The 20,381-nt window shown below is 35.9% G+C and overlaps 1 protein-coding gene across 1 annotated transcript; it reads left to right on the top strand.

Annotated features, from left to right (window-relative positions):
- Positions 1-3,345: 3,345 nt before the first annotated feature.
- LOC104210263 ((-)-camphene/tricyclene synthase, chloroplastic-like) lies at positions 3,346-9,613 on the top strand. Its single transcript, XM_009759121.2, has 7 exons — positions 3,346-3,662; positions 5,380-5,677; positions 7,005-7,389; positions 7,909-8,127; positions 8,331-8,469; positions 8,552-8,800; positions 9,176-9,613. The coding sequence occupies exons 1-7, from the start codon at positions 3,411-3,413 to the stop codon at positions 9,482-9,484; spliced, it is 1,851 nt and encodes a 616-aa protein (XP_009757423.1). The 5' UTR covers positions 3,346-3,410; the 3' UTR covers positions 9,485-9,613.
- The last annotated feature ends 10,768 nt before the right edge of the window (positions 9,614-20,381 follow it).

Below are 20,381 nucleotides of genomic sequence, written 5' to 3'. Positions count from 1 at the left end.
TACAATCCAAAAGAATAGTCTACCAATGTGTGTGCCAAGACTTGGTGTCACAAATATATGTGCATCTAGTAGAATACATAAAAGAATAACTCTATCCTACTGTCTGAAATAGAATAGACAGTCAAAAACAAAGAGAGACACTATCATGCTACTGAACGGCATAGGAAGGGAGCAGCTCACCGTGGGATCTCGGTCAACGATCAAGAATGCGCACCAGAATGGTAGCCAGATGTACCTGCCTCAGATCCTGTACAATTAAGTACAGAAACATAGTATGAGTACATAAACAACATGTAGCCAGCAAGTATCCCGTCTAACCTCGAAGAAGTAGTGAGGAGGGGTCGACTTCACACTTACTAAGGTCAATACCAATAATGAATAAAGATTTTCGCTAAGTATGGATAACATGGGCATAATAGCAAGCTTAGAGTTTGCAGAAAACAATCTATCAATTTCAGTCATGTCTTATAATAATTTCACTTCAAGAAATTTAACAAAGTAAGTCATGAATAAGATTTCACATAGATATCATGCGCACATTATACCGAGGTCATACGGCGCGGTCCAACAGAAAAGAAACTGTGCACTGCCACAGGGTCGAATGGCGCGAACCATAGATGCATCTATTTCTACCGAGGCGATCGATCCGATCCACAATATCAATTATCATTAAGAAGGCACATAACATCACATTCATTATTAAATAAATTCATACAAGTGCTCAAGAAATTGCATACGTTCACATATATTTATTTCCAATCCCTAACATGTCCTAAGTGATCTCATTAGCATAAAAGGATATAAACATTTACAATTATAGTATGATACGAGTTCTAAACTACCCGAACAATTAACATAATAGTAGCTACGCACGGACTCTCATCACCTCGTAAGTATGTAGCCCCCACAATTAGGATCACATAATTAGTTAACTCACCTAAGGGATAATTCCCTCTTAAAAGGTTAGAAAGGTGACTTACCTTGCTCCAAAGCGTACTTCCAATATCAAGAACGTGTTCAAACCCTCAATTTGGAGCCGAACGATCCAAAATTTATTTAAACGAGGTAAGAACTAGTAAATACAAGCTCAAAAGTTCGTATTCTAACTATTAAAGTAATTTCCCAACCCTAAACACAAGTTTCCTAAAATCCGTCCCCGGGCCCACGTGCCTGGATTCCAGAAAATTTTGAAGAAAGTTGTTCTCTATAACCTAAGGATCAAGAATATATGGTTTCTAGTTCATTCCATAACAAATTTCGTGGTTAAATCTTATATTTATCAAAACCCTAGGTTTTACTCTAATCCCATGATTTTTCACTAGTCTTTATGTGTTAATCTACCCAAAACTCAAGTATTAAACTCAAAATAAGTAGAAATAACTTACCTCAAGATGCTAAGTGGAAATTCTCTCTTTGGAAGCTCCAAAATCGCCCAAAAAATGGATGAAATGTGTCAAAAATGACACATTCCCATATTAAATGAAGGCACTGACTTCAACAATTTCCGCACCTGCGGTTAGGGGACCGCATCTGCGGTCTCGCTTCTGTGAGAGGGAGTCCGCATATGTGGAGTTGGGCTAGCTGGTTGGGACCCCTTCTGCGGTCTGGGGGGTCGCTGCTACGAAGCCGCTTCTGCGGGAAGGGAGCCGCATCTGCGGTTCCTAGGCTCCTTCCTCTTGGCCACACATGCAACGCTTCGACCGCTTCTGCGGTGTCACACCTACGGCTGACCAACCGCAAGTGCGATTATGACGGATAAATGGAGCTTCAGCTCCTTTCCAAAATTTCCAACTTCACTCGAGCCTCGTCCGATTGACGCTCGAGGCCCCCGGGCCCAGCCCGAACATACCGACATGTTTGAAATCATAAAACGGACTCGCTCGAACCCTCAGAACACCCGAAACAACGCTAAATCTAAGAATCACCTCCTAAATCAATTGAGTCAAACTTGTGAACTTCAAGTTCTTCAATTTACTTCCAATGCGATGAAACACACCTATACTACTTGGATTGACACCAAATTTTGCGTGCAAGTTTTAAATGGCAATACGGAACTATTCCCAATCTCATAACTTCGTTCGGACATCGATAACACAAAAACCCGCTCCAAACCAAATAATTAAGAACTTCAAAATCCTTAAGGAACCAACTTTCACTATTAGGTGCCAAAACACTCACGGATCATCCAAAACCCGATCCGTACATATGATCAAGTCCGAAATCATCATACGAACCTGTTAGAATCTTCAAATTCGGATTCCGAGGCCGTCTACTCAAAACGTTGACCAAAGTCAAACTTGGCCTTTTAAGCCAACCTTAAGGAACCAAGTGTTCCAATTTCAACTCAAACTCTTCCAAATCCCGAACCAACTATTCCCACAAGTCATAAATCAGTAAAAGCAAGTACGGAAAGTCTTATCTAGGGGAACGGTGTTCTAAAAAGCAAAACGACCAATCGGGTCGTTACATGAATGTTCACTGCAGTTAAGTCGACGTCGCGAATTTTTTGTTGATAGCCCGAAAGGAGTTTTGACATGAAATTTATAGGTACTTCAGGTCTTTGCATTTTCTTTCTAGCGGTGCAAAGGGATTGTAATTGGACACTCCTAGCTCAAGATATGACTTGAGGTACATCTGCCCGGTGTCCGTAGCCCCTAGAGTCCCCTTCCTTCTTATTAGCTGTGTATTTTCCCCTCAGACAACTTCATGTTATATTCTAACCTTTATTTGTACTATTCTAGTAGCTCGTGCACTTGGAGTTGTATTAGATATTTCAGTTGTTATGATTTTCCGCATTATATTTTAGATTATTGCAGTTATTACAGTTTCTTTTTTATTATTCAAATTGGACTGTTGAAAATTGTTAAATTGTTCTAATGTTGGCTTGCCTAGCAAGTTTAATATTTGGCACAATCACGATTCTGAAGGTGAGAATTTCGGGTCGTGACAAAAACTGAAACTATGAATTAAGGCTTTTTTCTTTTCTGGAAAGTTTTTAATTTTTTGTTTTTAGGCCTCTAGGGTTTCTATGTAGAAGTGTTTAAAGGATTAGAAGAAGGAAAATGTGTGAAAGGAGAAGAACAGGACGGTAGGGTGAAGAGGGGGGGGGGGTGATGAAGATGAAGAATAGGAGGGGCTGGGGCTGATTTTTTTGCTTTACTTTGGACTATTACGCGCCCACTGTTTCTTTATATTTAATTTCTTCGCCACATCAGCTTTTAGAGTGGTATTTGTTATACTAATGGTATTAGAACGTCCATAAAGTTAAGTGTGAAACTAATTTTTTCTAACAAGTATAAAGAGCAGCTTATGTATTATTCCTTATATATGCCAACTGCTTGGGGATCCAATTACCATATTAAAAAAATCTCTCCACTCATAAAATTTGATCAAACTTGAATAAAGTAGAGATGCTACTGATGGCCACCTCCATAAGACCTGCAGCTCCTTCTCTTTCCTTTTTCAGTGGCAGAAAGACATCATTTGTATCAAAAGCCAAACCCTGCAGCCTCTCTACGGCTAATTCCACTAGTCCAAAAGCTGAACCACCATTGAGTCACAGCTCTATTCCCACAAATATGAATACCGATAGGCGTTCTGGGAATTACAAACCTGCTACCTGGCCTTTCGAATATATCGAATCCATTAGCAATGATTATGTGGTACAGACTCTTATGATTAAGTCTTTCTTGTTACTTAAAGATAATATCTCTATATACTGTATTTTAATGGATCAGAATCACGTGAGTATTTAATCAAATCTATATAATAATATAATTGTGGGACATTGCTCAGTGATGTGGAACTCTTATAAACTAGGAATCCCATTTATCCTTTTTCTCAATTTCTTTGGTTTTGGTTCCTATTTTCTCCATTTATATGCTATTTTAATTTTATTTTATTTTTTAAAAAAGACAACAACCCCTTTCAGTTTGAGACAGTAGTTAGTTTAATAACCGTTTGTTCTATAAAAGGAACGCTTATCCATATAGTAAATCTCAAGTTTTTGGCCTTTCCAGAATGCTATTATATTCTTTATGTGAAATATAAACTTATCTTAACCATTATGCGGGTCTTCAAAATTGAAAGAGTTGTACTCCAACCCTTTCAAAACATCTTCTTCCTGTTGGAACTTTTGTGTTATAACAAATCAACGAATGCAATTTTTAGTTCTTTAATAGGGCATTATATTAAATATAATGTGTAAGGGTCAGATTTTGCAAACAGGTACGTATTAATTTTGATGGCATCAACGTCAGGTTTTGTTCCTTTAATTAACTAATTTAGAGTTAAAATTTTCATATCTTACCGATTGTAACTTAACTTCTTTAAGGAATAGGGTACATGTAATCATAAAATGGTGATCTCTATTGCATAATTTAAACTTAACTTCATGCATGAATAGTAGTATCATATGGTTAATGGTTATAGTTGTTACCTCTATTGACATATATACGAGTTGATTAATTATATAAATGAAAATATGTCGATTAATATTTTCAAGGTTAGACAAGAATTAGGCTTATATTAATATTTAAAAAATATTCTTGAAAGAATAAGAAAAATGATTTTTACGTTTAACCATTATTTAAAGGATGGTGACCTTTTATCATAATTTTTTTGTCCCATGAGAGAAACATAATATGTTATTGTTTTATGTATTATGCTCGAAAACAATATATGAATAATTTGAGCTTTAATGATTTCGCTAGATTCGGGATTAATATATATTTATATTTTAGTTGAGAATATTTACATGACAATTTTGGATACTTTTTGTATCCTATGTTAATGTTTTTTGTGGACAATATGAAGTATTTCTTCCACTTTCATAAAGGTTGCAAAGATGGTATAGTTAACTCTAACAAGTTACTTGGAAGACATTAAATTTTCATTCACTTGGTAAGCACTTTGAACATGCGTACAATCATGTCCTTATAAAAAAGTATAGGAATTACGAACATATAATGTGTTTCAGAAAATTAATAAAAGACCAAATTAATATTCTGGTGAAGAAGTTAATCGAGGGCTGTATAAAAATTTAGTACATATACCCAGTTTATAATGGTTTTTCATTTGGATGGTAAAAAAACACAACCTCAAAAAGTTCTCCACATTAATGATTTAGTACATATACCCAGTTTATAATGGTCTTTCATTTGGATGGTAAAAAGAACACAACCTCAAAAAGTTCTCCACATTAATGATTTTTTAGCATATCTTTACATTTGATTTTATTTTTATATATATCTTGCATTATATTTTATTGTTTAATTTATAATTCCTAATTTTCACAAAAGTATATTTAATTGCGCGAAGCACAAATAAATTAATTAGTGATGATTATTTTAGTTTTTTTAAAAAAAATTGCGTATATAGGGAAAGAACTATACGAAGCGATTTAATGAACTGAAGGAGGAAATGCGGAAGAAGTTGAAGATGATGGATGATGTTGATGGAGAAGAATTAGAGAAGCTGGAGCTGATTGACAACTTACAAAGACTTGGACTGAGTTACCACTTCAAGGATGAAATCTTTCAAATTTTGAGAAGCATACACCAACAACAAATATTACAGCAGCAAGGCAGAAACATAGTCTCAGGAGAATATTCATTATTATACGCCACAGCTTTGAAATTTAAACTCTTGAGAGAATATGGTTTTGATATCTCTCAAGGTACGTACCTACTGTTCATCTGTGCATGTTTTGGGGTCCTTTTTTATGCTCTTATATTCTTTTGGTTATATTATGTCTTTTAACATAGACCAGTAAGGCAATAGTCTCAAATTTTGTGTGATTTTATAAAAAGATTGAAAATTTTGGAGGAAGCCAACCTTGTATACATCTAAATGTTGACATGGGACATACACAGAGTCACATACATATATGTGCAGATTTTTTAGGAATATACATTTATTTCTTTTTCCTAATATTTAGGACTAAATTTGTGTATTTATTAGGAAAAACTGATTTTTTAGGACACAAGGTATACCCTATTTTAAGTGTGTTCAAAGGAAGAAACTTTGCATCACATTCACATCTTGGGATACTTTTGTTTGTCATTAACATAATAATTAATTCTAAATTTTTTTAGGTAAATTAGCTAAAAGTTTTGAGTAATTTCAGTTCCTTTTATAGGCTTAGGAGTAGTTTTTTTTTTTGGGTTATAAGTTATCACAACATTAAAAATAAAAATAAAAGCACCACAAATTTAACATATATAAACTAAAAGAAAATACGATGATTACTGCAAGAAAAAACTAACATATATAAGGCACAGAAAAAGAATTGACTTGAAAAGGCTGAAAAAAATTAAGTAAATATATAGTCCTTCCATTTTATTTAAGCAACAATATAAATTGAATATAAATTTTAACAAGGAAAGAAAATTTTTGAAATATAAAATAATAATGTATAAGATATCTTAAAATCCACAATATTTCATGGCAATTTTCAGAAGATCAAGTCATTAAGGACACTTAGAGAAGGTTAAGTTTTGAGAGTTTGAAAGTACAAAAAATATTAGTTACTTACTCCTTTACAAATTAGATCTAAATGAAAAATTCAATGTTAGGTATAATTAACCCACAATTAAGTTATTATAGTATTAGTTACTCAATTCAGGAGTTACCAATGTAAGGAAAGAATAACTAATGCATAATTGATAGAGCTACCAATGTTTTAAAAAGAACAGTCACACCTCTATATAATTATATTTTATTATAAAAGTCAAATCTCACTAAAATAGCATTTTACCAATTATTAACAATAATATCCATCTTTATTGTAATAACTTTTCTTTCTTTTTTTTTTTTTTTTTTTTTTTTTTTTGTAAAATCGCTCCTCTATATATATAACAACCATCTTTATAGATATATAACCTCTACGATTACCAATAATCGGTCTCTGTGACAAAATATTATGTGTATATATATTCATAATGAAAGATTTCCTTCCGTAAAAAAATTTGCACATATATTTAGATTTTTTCCTCCTTGTTTAGATATATTGAACAGTTTCAAGATTGAGGACGGTAATTTCAAGGAAAGTCATGGTAAAGACCTAAAAGGATTGTTGCAATTGTACGAAGCTTCGTTTTTTGCTACAGAAACAGAAAACACTTTGAAATCCGCCACAATAGTCACAAAGCTGGAGCTGAAGAATTATCTTGAAAATTATGAACACAATGAGGAGAATGTAACAGCAACATTAGTCCACCATGCGTTGGAACTCCCTTCGCATTGGATGATGTTGAGATTAGAGACAAGGTGGTACTTAAACGTTTATGAGAAAATGCCAAATGCTAATCCTCTTCTGCTCGAGCTTGCCAAGTTGGACTTCAACATTGTTCAAGCAACACATCAAGAAGATTTAAGAGATGTATCAAGGTGAGACATCTCTCTCTGTCTCTATTTATTAATGTATAATATATCTATCGTTATAAGTGTTCATTATGTAATTCCAACATTCCTTCTTATTCGGTAGCATCCACAATATAGCTATATGAGGTTTGAGAGTCGTGCTTAGTGGGAGAACTTTACGGGACAAGTGTTAGTATGTCACTTTTGTTTGTCTCTTCGTGAAACTGTTCTCTCGATATCTTGTACTTTCTTTTATTATAGTGGATTGCTCATCTCCGCGGTGAATGTAGGTCAGTTGACCGAACCACATTATATGTTTATGTCTCTTTTGATAGATTTCTCTTTTGTTGTGTGATTTATCGTCGTTCCACGTTTACTTTGCTAGTTTCCGCATGACACTTGATTTTTTTCGGTCCTAACAAATATATCTATCGTTAACACATATAGGTTGAACAAATATTTTTACATAATTATTTAGAATTTTTTTTTAATTTTTTTTTTATAATTTCTCATTCAGCATTGATGAGTAATTACTTATATTTAAAGGTGGTGGAAGAACACATGCCTGGCAGAGAAGTTGCCATTTTCAAGGGACAGATTGGTGGAGTCTTTCTTCTGGGGAGTAGGGACAGTATTTGAGCCTCAACAACGACACTGCCGAATAATGATAACAAAGCTCATTGCTCTTGTTTCAACCATTGATGATATTTATGATATTTATGGGACTTATCATGAGTTACAACTCTTCACTGATGCTGTAGAAAGGTAATTAAAGTATCTACAATTCATTATAATCTTGCGTAACACAAAACATGACTCAAGCGACAAATATTTTCAAGATTCTTTTTTAATAATTAGCTTCTCCTTTTCACGTACGTTCAAATTTCACCTACTTCCTCTAATTAATTTAGCCCTCTATTAGTTCTCCTTTCTATTGACGTGAAAATATAAAATAATAATAAATTCAGATGGGAGCTAAGAGCAATGGAGCAACTTCCGGACTACATGAAAGTAATGTACCTTGCGTTGTTCAACACAATCAATGAAATGGCGTACGAAGTTCTTAAAGAGCAGGATATCAACGTCCTACCCTACCTTACAAAACCAGTAAGAATAATATCGTTGTATTTATAGCCCCATAGATAAATCATGCCTATTTTATTAATTTCCTATTTTTTTAATTAATTAGTGGACAGAGTTATGCAAAACTTACTTACAAGAAGCAAGATGGTTCTATAATGGACATAAGCCAACTCTGCAAGAATACATGGATAACGCATGGATCTCAATTTCAATGCCTATGATATTAATCCACGCATTCTTCTCAGTCACCAACCCAATTACCAAAGAGGAATTGGAATCAATAAGCAAGTACCCAGACATAATTCGCTGGTCTGCAACAATTATTCGATTGGCTGATGATTTAGGGACATCGCCGGTATGCTTTTTTTACCTTTCTTTCCCATGAAATTTATATAACTCCTCTTATAAATGTTATAACATTTTAAACCTTCATAATGACATATATATTCAAAATAAGAAATGAGTTTGTATTTCAAATTCAATTTTGGATAGGTCTATAGTAACAAGGGAAATAATCTCTCTCTCTGTATATATATATATATATATATATATATATATATATATATATATATATATATATATATTAGGTTTCAAATCCCTCTAGAAAAATAAGCCCTTATTTTCCTTTCGGATCAAAGTAGTATGAAATATATGGCCTTCAAAAATAACAAACGGACGTTGCAAATTCTCGATGTCTCATATAATTTTTCTCCTCGTATATTTATTTCAGTATGAATTGAAAAGGGGGGATGTTCCAAAGTCAATTCAGTGTTACATAAACGAAAAGGGTGTTTCGGAAGAAGAGGCAAGAGAACACATACAATTTTTGATAAAGGAGACATGGGAAATGTTGAACAGAGCTCAGAGAGAAAACTTGTTATTTTCTGGAACATTTGTTGAAGTTGCAAAGAATATTGCAAGAACGGGACAGTGCATGTATTTGCATGGAGATGGGCATGGAATTCAAAACGCCGATAGTGAAAATAGCATATCCAAAATACTTTTTGAGCATATCACAGTTCCTAATCCATCCCTATAATTAAAGCTAAAAGCTAGTAGTATAAGTTATATGTATCAAATAAGACTGTGAACTTGTGCTTGCGTAATACTGTACGTGAAAGCAATGATGAGTCAACTTATTAATTACACGATATATAGCTTGTTTTGATGGTTGTTACCCATATTTTCACGATGTACGTGTTTGTATCATTTTATATAGTTTTATAATATTTTAGTATTCGGTTTAAATAGTCGTATTGAATGTGTCACGACCCCGATTTTCCATTTTCGGGAGTCGTGATGGCGCCTACTCGTGAAAGCTAGGCAAGCCAATAGTTACAGTTTTACCACCATCATTATTAACTCAAACATGAACATATAATAACAAACAAAATAATTATGAAATGTGGAAGTGATATAACAATCCAACAATTCAAATACATAACTACCCCAACTGATCTGGTGTCATAATTCACGAACAACTAAGATTTACTAAAAATATAAGCCTGAAAGAAGTACAAATGTTCTCGAAATAGAAAAGACAAAAGAAACTAAAACAGGGAAAGGGGACTTCAGACTCTGCGAACGCCAACAGATATACCTTGGTCTCCTTGGACTGAAGGCAGCAACCTCGAATCTACTCACAAGGTCCGGCACCAAAATTTGCACAAAAGTGTAGAGTGCAGTATTAGTACAACTAACCTCATGTACTAGTAAGTGTCGAGCCTAACCTCGTCGAAGTAGAGACGAGACTAGGACACGACAATCATATAAACCTGTTCAGTTAAATCATATACGAGCAGAACAATAATAACAAAAAATAACATATAAAAATGGGATGGGGAAACATGTTGCGGGGAATATCAAATTCTAGCAGTAGTTCAACAGAGAAGCATAATGAACACCACATTTGTATCAACATGGATAATGAAACAGTAACACGTGCACGACATCGCCCTTCATGCTTTTACTCTTGTTCTCACCATAAGAAACAATAGAAACGACACGACATCACCCTTCGTGCATTAACTCTCCTAATCGTGGCACGGCATCACCCTTCGTGCATTAGCTCTCAAATCATGGCACGGTATTACCCTTCGTGCATTAACACTCACATATCGGCACGATATCACCCTTAGTGCATTAACACTCACTCACAATATCGTGCACGGAATCACCCTTCGAGCGTTACACTCTTTCTTACCCAATCAATAGAAACAATACATCCCGGCAATGGAGTGAACACTAACATCCTGGCAGGGGAATCAACAATAGAAATAATAACATCCCGGCAAGGGAATCAGCTATAACCAATCTCTTTTCAACAGTTAATTCCATGAAATAAGTCTCAACATGGGTCAGTACTTAACAATGATCAAATACTCAACAATATCATAAAACTTGCTCAATATAGAGAAACATTATTTTAAGCATGAACAGTACATGATAAGAGACATAACGGTCACAATATAAGACTCAGTTGCACGATGAACATCAACGTATAGATACTCGTCACCATGCCTATACGTCGAACTCAATACTAACATGTAGCAAATAAGACAACGATACTTATTTCCTCAAGCTAAGGTTAGACCAAACACTTACCTCGATCGCACAGTCAAAATCAAGCCTCAATTACTGCTTTACCTCTCGGTTCCAATTCCAATCCACTTGAATCTAGTCATAATTAACTGATTAACATTAATTAACGCTAAATAAACCAATTCTAATGCATGAGTATAGATTTCCCAATGTTTTTCCCAAAAAAGTCAAAAACCGACCCCAGACCCGCTTCGTCAAAACTCGAAGTTCAAACCAAAACTCGATTACCTATTCACTCACGAAATTAAATATGCAATTGGTTTTGAAATCCGATCTTAAATTGAGGTCCAAATCCCCAAAATTAGAAAATCTTAATTTCTACCCAAGAATACACAATTTCCCATGAAAACCCCTAGATTTTGAAGTAAAATCGTGTAAAAAGATGAAATAGATTCAAGAAAAAGAGTTAAGATTCATTTACCTATGATTTGGGGAAGAACTTTATCTAGGAAAATCACCCTTTCGAGTTTAGGATTTGAAATTTTGAAGAATGAAGTGAAAATCCCGTTTAAAATCTCACTTAACAGGGTGCAGTTATCGCAATTGCGTCAGGGGTTCGCACTTTGAATTTACTGTTAACTTCGCATTTACGACACATACGTAGCATTTGCGATTTCTGGGGCCTTCGCAATTCCGGCCAAAGTTTCGCATTTGCGAGGTTGGCCTTCCCAAGCTTTCTTCGCATTTGCGACAATATTGTCGCATTTTCTAGGCCGGCAGACTTCGCATTTGCGAAGCCTAATCTTGCATTTGTGAGATCAGAGGCCTGTGCAAAACACCAGATGCACAATTGAGTTTTCTTAAGTTTTAATCACTCTATGGCCTATCCAAAACTCACCCGAGCTCTCGGGCTCCAAACCAAACATGCACGCAAGTCTAAAAATATCACAGACTTGCTCGTGCAATAAAATCATCAAAATAACATAAAAAACTATGAATTTAATCTCAAACTCATGTTTTTCCTCAAAAACACTTCAAATTTATTATTTTCACAACCGGATGTCCGAATCACGTCAAATCAACTCTGATCTCACCAAATTTTGCAAATAGAACTTAAATATCATAGCTAACTTGTACCAAGCTCCGAAACCAAAATACGGACCTGATACCATCAAGCTCCAACACTATTCAATTTCTAAAAACCTTTATATTTTCTAGCAAACAATTTTCTTTAAAAACTCTTTTCTTGGGCTACAGACCCTATGGGACCTTCAAATCACGGGTCCGAGTCCGTTTATCAAAAATATTGACCGAAGTCAATTTTAATCAATTTAAAGGCCAAATTCAATATTTTTTTAAAATTTCACATAAAAGCTTTCCGGAAATGTGTCTGGACTGCACACCCAAATCGAGGAAAAATAAAATAAGGTTTTCAAGGCCTCAGAACCCGGATTCGGGTTCTAAAACAGAATGATAACTGTTAAATTTACTAAAATACATTGAATTATTATAAATATTAGATTCATCAAACATTACTATAAAAATAATTTAAGACAACATTATTTTCAAATTTATCACCTAAAACAAAAATAGTCTTAGCAAAAATAGAAAAAAGTGGATGGAGAATATATCGATAAAAGAGCTATAAAAAACGGTAGCGTAGTTGAACTTGAAATATGAGGTGAAGATTCTAATACTGTAAGATAAAGTTAAATAGAAAAGTAGAAAAAAAGAAAAAACAGATAGGAAAGAGATCAATAACATAATGCTCCAATCACTTCAAAAACATATAATGGGTCTTTTGTTGTTACGTAACAATAAATTGAATAATATAATAAATAAAATTTAAACAATTAGATCCAGAGTTTTATTGTTGCTCCGATTCATAATAAAAGTACAACACAATGAGTAACAACCATCCAAATGAGCTATTTCATCTATCTCGATTTGTTTGACATAGTTTGATTTAACATAAGATTCTGTAAATTTGAAATGTCGTGCGCAAAAAGAGATCTACCTTCGCTTTGCCCTATCAAGTTCTCTTGTTCTTCTTGTTCCTCATAAGTAGGTGTATCTTAATTTCTTCAAATGAAAAGTATTTTGGACTTATTAATTGTTGCTCCCAAACGCACACGCAAGTATACGTGGTCAACAAGTAATACATGATTGTAAGTCCAGATATCGTATCCACATGGACTTGTGATTAACTATCAACTAAATTAAACAAAAATAATTAATCTATTCAAGTGAATCATAATGTATGAATATTTAACTAAAACTAATCTAAAGTAACAAATTAAGAGATTAAAGAAAACAAGTTGGAGAATTATAGAGACAAATTCAATGTAAGTGAATATTCTAGAGCTATGGGTTAGCTAACAATCCCGTTGAGTTTTCCACTTAAATCGTCTAATTAATTTATCTAGTTTATTGATTGACATGGTTAATATTGCTCGTAGCCTTCTTCCGAAGTACCACTCGCCTATTCAAGCTAACCTAGCGCCTATATTCCTATAGAATTAGGATTAACAAGAATGCATTAATAATTCTCGTATAATAATCAAGCAAGGCGATTAGGTATATTCCTATCCTAACTTCAAATCCGCCCCCCTCAGAGTTAAGATCTTGCTCTACTCAATCTTATGAGTTCGGTATGCTAATGATGGGTCAGTCTGAAGAACTTGAGGCCGCGTTTTGACTGTAGCTTGAGTGCAGGGATGTTGGTTATGTGAGCATATGCTTTTGGACTTATATGTCCGGTAGTGTCCCTATTGGTGGAATTTGGGGTTGGATGGCTATGTAACGAGTATGATGTGACTGCAGGAAGTGATCAGATGGTTTGGATGTTACAAAAAGCATTTGATCGAGATGTAAATTGGTGCTTGATTTCTATCTTGATTTGACGTATAATCTCGAGTTATGGGTGTGTTAAAGGATACTTCATGTTTTTTGGTTGTAGAGCAAAGTGATGTTTTCAATGTCGTGATATGAGTTCAGACTTGGGAAGATTCAGTGATTGCGTAATAGTTATGACTGTTGAAGGGTATAAAGAGATATTAGTTTGAGGCAAAGCAGGTGGGTTATCTCCAGCGGAGTGTCCTAAGGTTTCAGTGATCCCTATGTTGTTTTGTAGTGAGTCCTCTTTTACCAGTGAATTATATGTTTTTCAATTTGAGTTTAGATCATTTATGAGAGTTGCCTTGACTGTTATAAGGGTGAATGCGAGAATTGCAGATAATCTGAGATATTAGATGGTTTGTGTTACATGAGATTATAAAGGATTTAGTTGAATCGCACTGCGGTATTATGGCAATAATAGAGTGTGGGAATTATGAGTTATTATGTGTTTTGATCTATGACTTTGAGACAAGTGGGGGAGTCTTCTATGGATAAGTTGATTGTACGGTTATCTGTTGTATTGGTTTCAGTCTGAGGTATGCTGGTGAATCAGTTATGGCTGGCAGAGGTTGAGTTCGAGGATGACTCGAGTAAAGCATTTCTGGATACGGGTTGTATAATGTTTGTAGGTATATAGGAAACACTTAATGATAAAGTTGTTATATGTAAAGAACGTAGTGTGCATGGAGTATGGAATTCACTCGGTTGCTTAGGAGTGTGGATTACTTCCTTGATTGTTGTTGTGCTAATGGGGCACATGTTGTTCGGTCAGTTTAGTTGATATTTGAGCAGAGTGCAAGACTCTTTAGAATGGTCCTAACGGATTTAAGATTTAATGTAACAATTGGAAATTTTCAAGATTTGTATATGGCTAGGGTCTAAGATTTTTCATTGGTTGGTGTCGAGACTTGTGGCACTTCTATAGCCTTATGGATTCTACATTTCAGTATTACAAAGGTAAAAGAAACAACTTTAAATTCGCATAAGGTCTCTTCAGAGTGGGTGTATCGGTTATAGTGCTTTGGGGTGCTTTTGAGGGAATTCAGTGGCTTGTTGTCCTTAGGGCGGTGTGGTTTTATGCTAGGGTCTCATAGGTTGAGTTTGGTTAAGGATAGTGGTGCTCTAGAGATGAGGAGTATCAAGTTGAGGGTAATTCAGAAGGAACTCTGAGAATGAGGACATCTTGGTAATGGGTTGGATCGGTATGGTAACATATGTGATTGACTCTTTTGGTTCTTATGATGTAGTGAGTTTCTACAGGTGTTTTGTGGTGATAATATTGTGTTTAACGGCTTGCGTAGCTTGGTTGAGTTAGAGAGATTCAGTCTTGATGGTTAATTAAGTTCAAATAGTCTCAGAGAGTTCTTGATGGTTTCTACCACGATTTGAGATATATATTTCCTACTGGTGTGTGAGACATGTTGCGTGTTGCGATTTTCTCCTTGATGGGATCAAATGAAAAGTTCTTGGCTAATTGAGTATATAGTTACTTGTGACTTGGAGTGGACTACAAAGTTCTCATATTTTTCGTATGATGACATGGTATATGCGGTGTGTTGTGTATGATTGGGGTTTTCATGTTTAAGGTCACGTTTCAGTTTTGAAGGGAAGGTCATGAGCCTTTAGGCAATATGTGCAGTTTCAGATAACTAGGTAAATGATATTGCTATCTGGTATGGCTTGATGAGAGTATATATTTCAAAAGGGGCATTGTGTTTTGATTTATGGATACTTCTATGGTATTACGACACTCTTCTAGTGGATCGACTGTTGATGCTCAAATTTTTTTTTGTGGCACAGAAGAATTGTAGAAGTATTCCTCGAGGGATGATTATGTATTGGAGAAGTGTTAGACATTCAGGCGGTGGAGTCGAGATCAGATATGGCATTTGTAGGTTCTATGGATTTGGAGACTAGTAGTTCTCATGAGTGGATTATTTCGGGTTGTGGACTGTGAAAATGTAGCCAAGGTTAGTAAAAGAGTAGTATGTGTTGTGATTCATTCATTGTGGACTTTCGGAGGGTTATTTATCTATTGTGGGTGACCGAATTTGGGGTTCATTGGTAGGCCCAATATAGATGTGTGTTCTACACCGAGTCGAATTTGTTGACTCCGAACTGCTATTATTGAGAGATGTTCCTTTCAGTTATTGTTGATCTTATTCGTGTTTTGAAATGATCTGTGAGTTACTCTTCTATGTCATGAGGGGTTGTGATTCGATTGTTATATGCACATATAGTGCAGTTCTATTTGGGCTTTACAGTGGAATTTGAGCGAGATGAGTATTTGGGTATTGCATGATTGATTGCGCGTAGGCTATGTTCTTTCCGAACATTTGTATTGTGTTATTTTCTCTATGTGATTATGGTAATGCACTTTGGGTACTTGATGTCGAATTTTGCGTGGTTATTGATTTTGAGCAAGGCAGCTCGAGGTAGATTATATGGACCAGTGTTTGGATCGGATCACTCATTGCCGTGAAGTTATGTTGAGATATGATCCATTATGCTGGATTCGTGTGTTTTGGTTCTACTGTGTGTGCTAGGCTCTTAGCATAGCGTTGTGGTAGTACTTGTTAAGTTGGTAGGACAGTCCTCTCGTTTGAGTTATTTTCATGATTGAGTACATTTGGAATGTTGCCAAATGTTGCACGGGTCATCGTGTTAGATTGTATTGATTTTTTATGCCACTGAAGTGGACGGGTTGGACGAGATGAAGTCATTGAACCTAGGATGGATACTATTGGATTTGATTATGGTATATTTGGAAGGATTATGTCAAAAGTTATCTTGGAAATCTACTATAGTTCTGGTCGAAGGAGAGGGAGCTCTACAACCTGTTGACCTGGTGAATGGTTATGAGTTGTTGCATGGTTATTTCATCATTGGCAGTGTATGAAGGTGTTATAACAAGGGTTTGTTTGATAAGAGGTTTGTTACCGGCATTAGATTATTTGGAGCAGCTACTGTGATTAGAAGATATCGCTATGAGTATTTGAGTCGCGTGGTATATCATGTGATTACATTTTGGGTCATGGTGAAGACTTGATATAGCTTATTCAGACTTGTACAATGTGTTGATATAAGATTCTAAACTTATGGAAATTTTGGATGTTGCAAATTGGATTCTAAGGCTTATGGTCTAAGTTAAATTAGGAAATTTCAGTTATGTTGTGTTATCAGACCTATTTGGGATAGGGTGACTTGATATCACCCCCGGGGTATGTGCATGGTAAGGTTACACAGTGGTTTGATGGCTTTTGGAACAACTCTAGGCACGTTCGAGGACGAACGTATGTTTAAGTGGGGGAAGATGTAATGACCTCATCACTCGTTTTAAGAATTAGCACTTCGCTTTGTAGTTTTCGGGCATGAATAGCTCTGTATGATGTATTATGACTTATGTGAATCGTCGTCTTTGGTTTTCAGGTTATTCGTATTTGATTTGGAAGAATGATTCTCAACTAGAAGCTTTAAATTTGAAAGGTTTGACCAATTTTGACTTTACAGTATTGGACCTCGGATTAGAATTTCGATTGTTTTGTTAGCTATGTTGGGTGATTTTGGACTTAGGAGCGCGTCTAGATTGTTATTTGGAGGTCCGTAGTAGAATTTGGCTTGAAATGGCGGAAGTTTAGATTTTGAAAAGTTTGATCGGGAAAGGACTTTTTCATATCAAAGTCAGATTCCGATTCCGGAAGTTATAGTACGTTTGTGATGTCGAGTGTGACTTATGTGCGAAATTTGAGGTCAATCGGATGTGATTTGATAGGTTTCGGCATCAGTTGTGGAAGTTTCAAGTTTCAAGTTCATTAATTTTTGAATTGAGTTGCGATTCATTGTTTTGATGTTGTTATGTGTGTTTTGAGGTGTCGAGTAGGTCCGTTTTATGTTATAGGACTTGTTGGTATATTTGGACGAGGTCCCGAGTGGCTCAAGTGAGTTTCGGGCAAGGTTTAGATCATTTTCATTCCTTGTTGCATTGTTGTAGATATGCTAGTTCTGGTGTTTCCGCATCTCCAGAAGTATGGGCGCAGACGCAAGTCTGCAGATGCGAACAATTAGTCGCAGGAGCGCAAGAAGGCTTGGCTGGAACAGATCGCAGAAGCGGAAGATGGGGCGTATTTGTGGCCCTGAAGAAGCGATGGTCTTGGGCACAGGAACGAGATTTAGCATATGAGTGTGTTTGGTTGCACAGAAGAGGATGTTGATTCACAAGTGCGAGGGGTCATTTGGCTTATGGATTCCGAAGAAGCGGAGCTCATGTCGTAGAAGCGATGTTGCAGAAGCAGAAGTGCTGGACAGAATGATAAATACAAGGGTTCACGATTTTGGAGCAATTTTTACCGTATAAATTGGGGTAAATGTTATCTACTCGGTCTTGATTATATTCCATGAATATATCTTCGATTTTAACTTTTGGTTGATGAAATCTAAAATGTAAATTGGGGGTGTTGGCCTAAAGTTTCATAATATGAATTTTTGAGTTTTGAACACCGATTTGGAGTCGGATTTGAGTGAAACTAGTATGGTTGGACTCATAATCTAATGATTTTTCGGATTTTGTGAGTTTTGTCGAGTTTCGAGTCATGGGCCCGAGTGTGATTTTTGGCTGGATTTGGGATTTGATTGAGGATTCAATCGTTATCATTTGGAATTGTTTCCTTGGGCTTTAATTGATATACTTGAGTAACTTTTGGCTAGTTTTGAGCCGTTCGGAGGTCGCTGCGCGTGTGATGGCATTCTTGAAGCATCGCTTGCTTGCTTGGTATTGGAATTGGCTTGTTCGAAGTAAGTAACTCTTCTAAACTTAGTGTCGAGGGTATGAACCCCCGAATTTCGTGCTATGTGATTGATGATGAGGTGGCACACATGCTAAGTGACGGGAATGTGGGCGTACACCCGGTGAATTGTGACTCCATATTTATGGAACTACATAGTGGCCCTATTGTTTGTTGATACCTATGATTTTACCATGTGATAAAGTAACTGAACTGACAATCATGGTAGATATCATGCTTAGGCTTTTGCTGATATCGTTAGGAGCCATAGTGTTCGCTGCTTGCTGTCATCTCACTGATTTCATTGATATTTCGTACTCAGTCATATTCATACATTCATATCATATCTTAGTCTTAGTTGTTACTTATTGATACATCATATCATTGTTCCGGGTCAGTTTTCATGACATTGTGAGCCCGTGGGTGAGACTAGAGAGATTGATAGCTGAGTGAGGCTGAGAGCCTGATGATGAGTGACAGTTATGGGATCAGACTGTACGATGCAGGGGTTATATTGATTATTATGATAGCGCTTGGAAAAAATCGCCCAAAAAGCCTCCTCATATCCACATCTCAGAATCGAGTAAAATTCACAAAATATGAACATTCATCCACTCACGAGTCTAACCATACCAAATTTACTCAAATGTGATAAGAAAATCCCATTCAAATCCTAAAAATTCCAACTCAAGAGTTCTTCCTCTTTTCCTCGAATTTCTCACCCCAATTCAAAAATTAGATGATTAAATTAAAGATGTAATAATGGGATTTAATCAAAACCAAGTAAGAATCACTTACCCCAATCAACTCCATGAATATCCCTACAAGAATCTCCCAAATCCGTGGTCTTAACTCAAAATATGAAAAACGGGTTCAAACCCTCATTTTTGAAATTAATATTGTCTGCCCAGATTTTCTTCTTCGCGAACGGGGCCACTCTCTCGCGTTCGCGTATAAAACAATTTCACTGACCAATTTTTCCTCTTTTGCGAACGCGAGGGACCACTCGCAAACGCATACATTTAACTTGTTGACCATACGCGAACGCGGGACCACCTTCGAGAATGCGTAGGCTTAGTGCCTGAAGCTCAATCTGCCCGTTCCTCTACATGAATGTGAGGACCATATCATGAATACGTAGGCTTAAGGTCCCAGATCTTCGCAAATGCGAGAACCACATCGCAAACATGAAGAACAACTCAGCTGCCTTTCCCAGATGCTCTATGTGATCGCTAGACCTTTCTCGCGAATGCGATGAAGGAATGTCTGCAACAAAAACACTAGAAATATGCTGTCTTTGAAGTCCAAACACTAGTCCGTTAACCACCCGGAATCCACCCGAGTCCCCCGGGACCTTAACAAAACATGGCAACAAGTCCTAAAACACCACACGAACTTAGTCGACCCCTCAAATCACATCAAATAGCGCTAAAATCACGAATCACCCTCCAATTCAAGCTTAAAGAACTGAAACTTCAAATTTCCACAAACGATGCCCAAATTAATCAAATCACGTCCGAATGATCACAAATTTTGCACACAAGTCATATTCAACATTACAAACTACTCCAACTTCCGGAATCAGAATCCCATACCGAATCAAAAAGTCCACTACCTGTCAAAATCTTCGAAAATTCGACTTTCGCTATTTCAATCCTAAATAAGCTACAGACCTCCAAAAAATATAATCCGGACACGCTCCTAAGCCTAAAATTA

This window comes from Nicotiana sylvestris, chromosome 3 (assembly GCF_000393655.2).
Source record: "Nicotiana sylvestris chromosome 3, ASM39365v2, whole genome shotgun sequence".
In the NCBI taxonomy this organism is placed as follows: Eukaryota; Viridiplantae; Streptophyta; class Magnoliopsida; order Solanales; family Solanaceae; genus Nicotiana; species Nicotiana sylvestris.
This window is presented reverse-complemented; position numbering and strand designations above follow the sequence as displayed.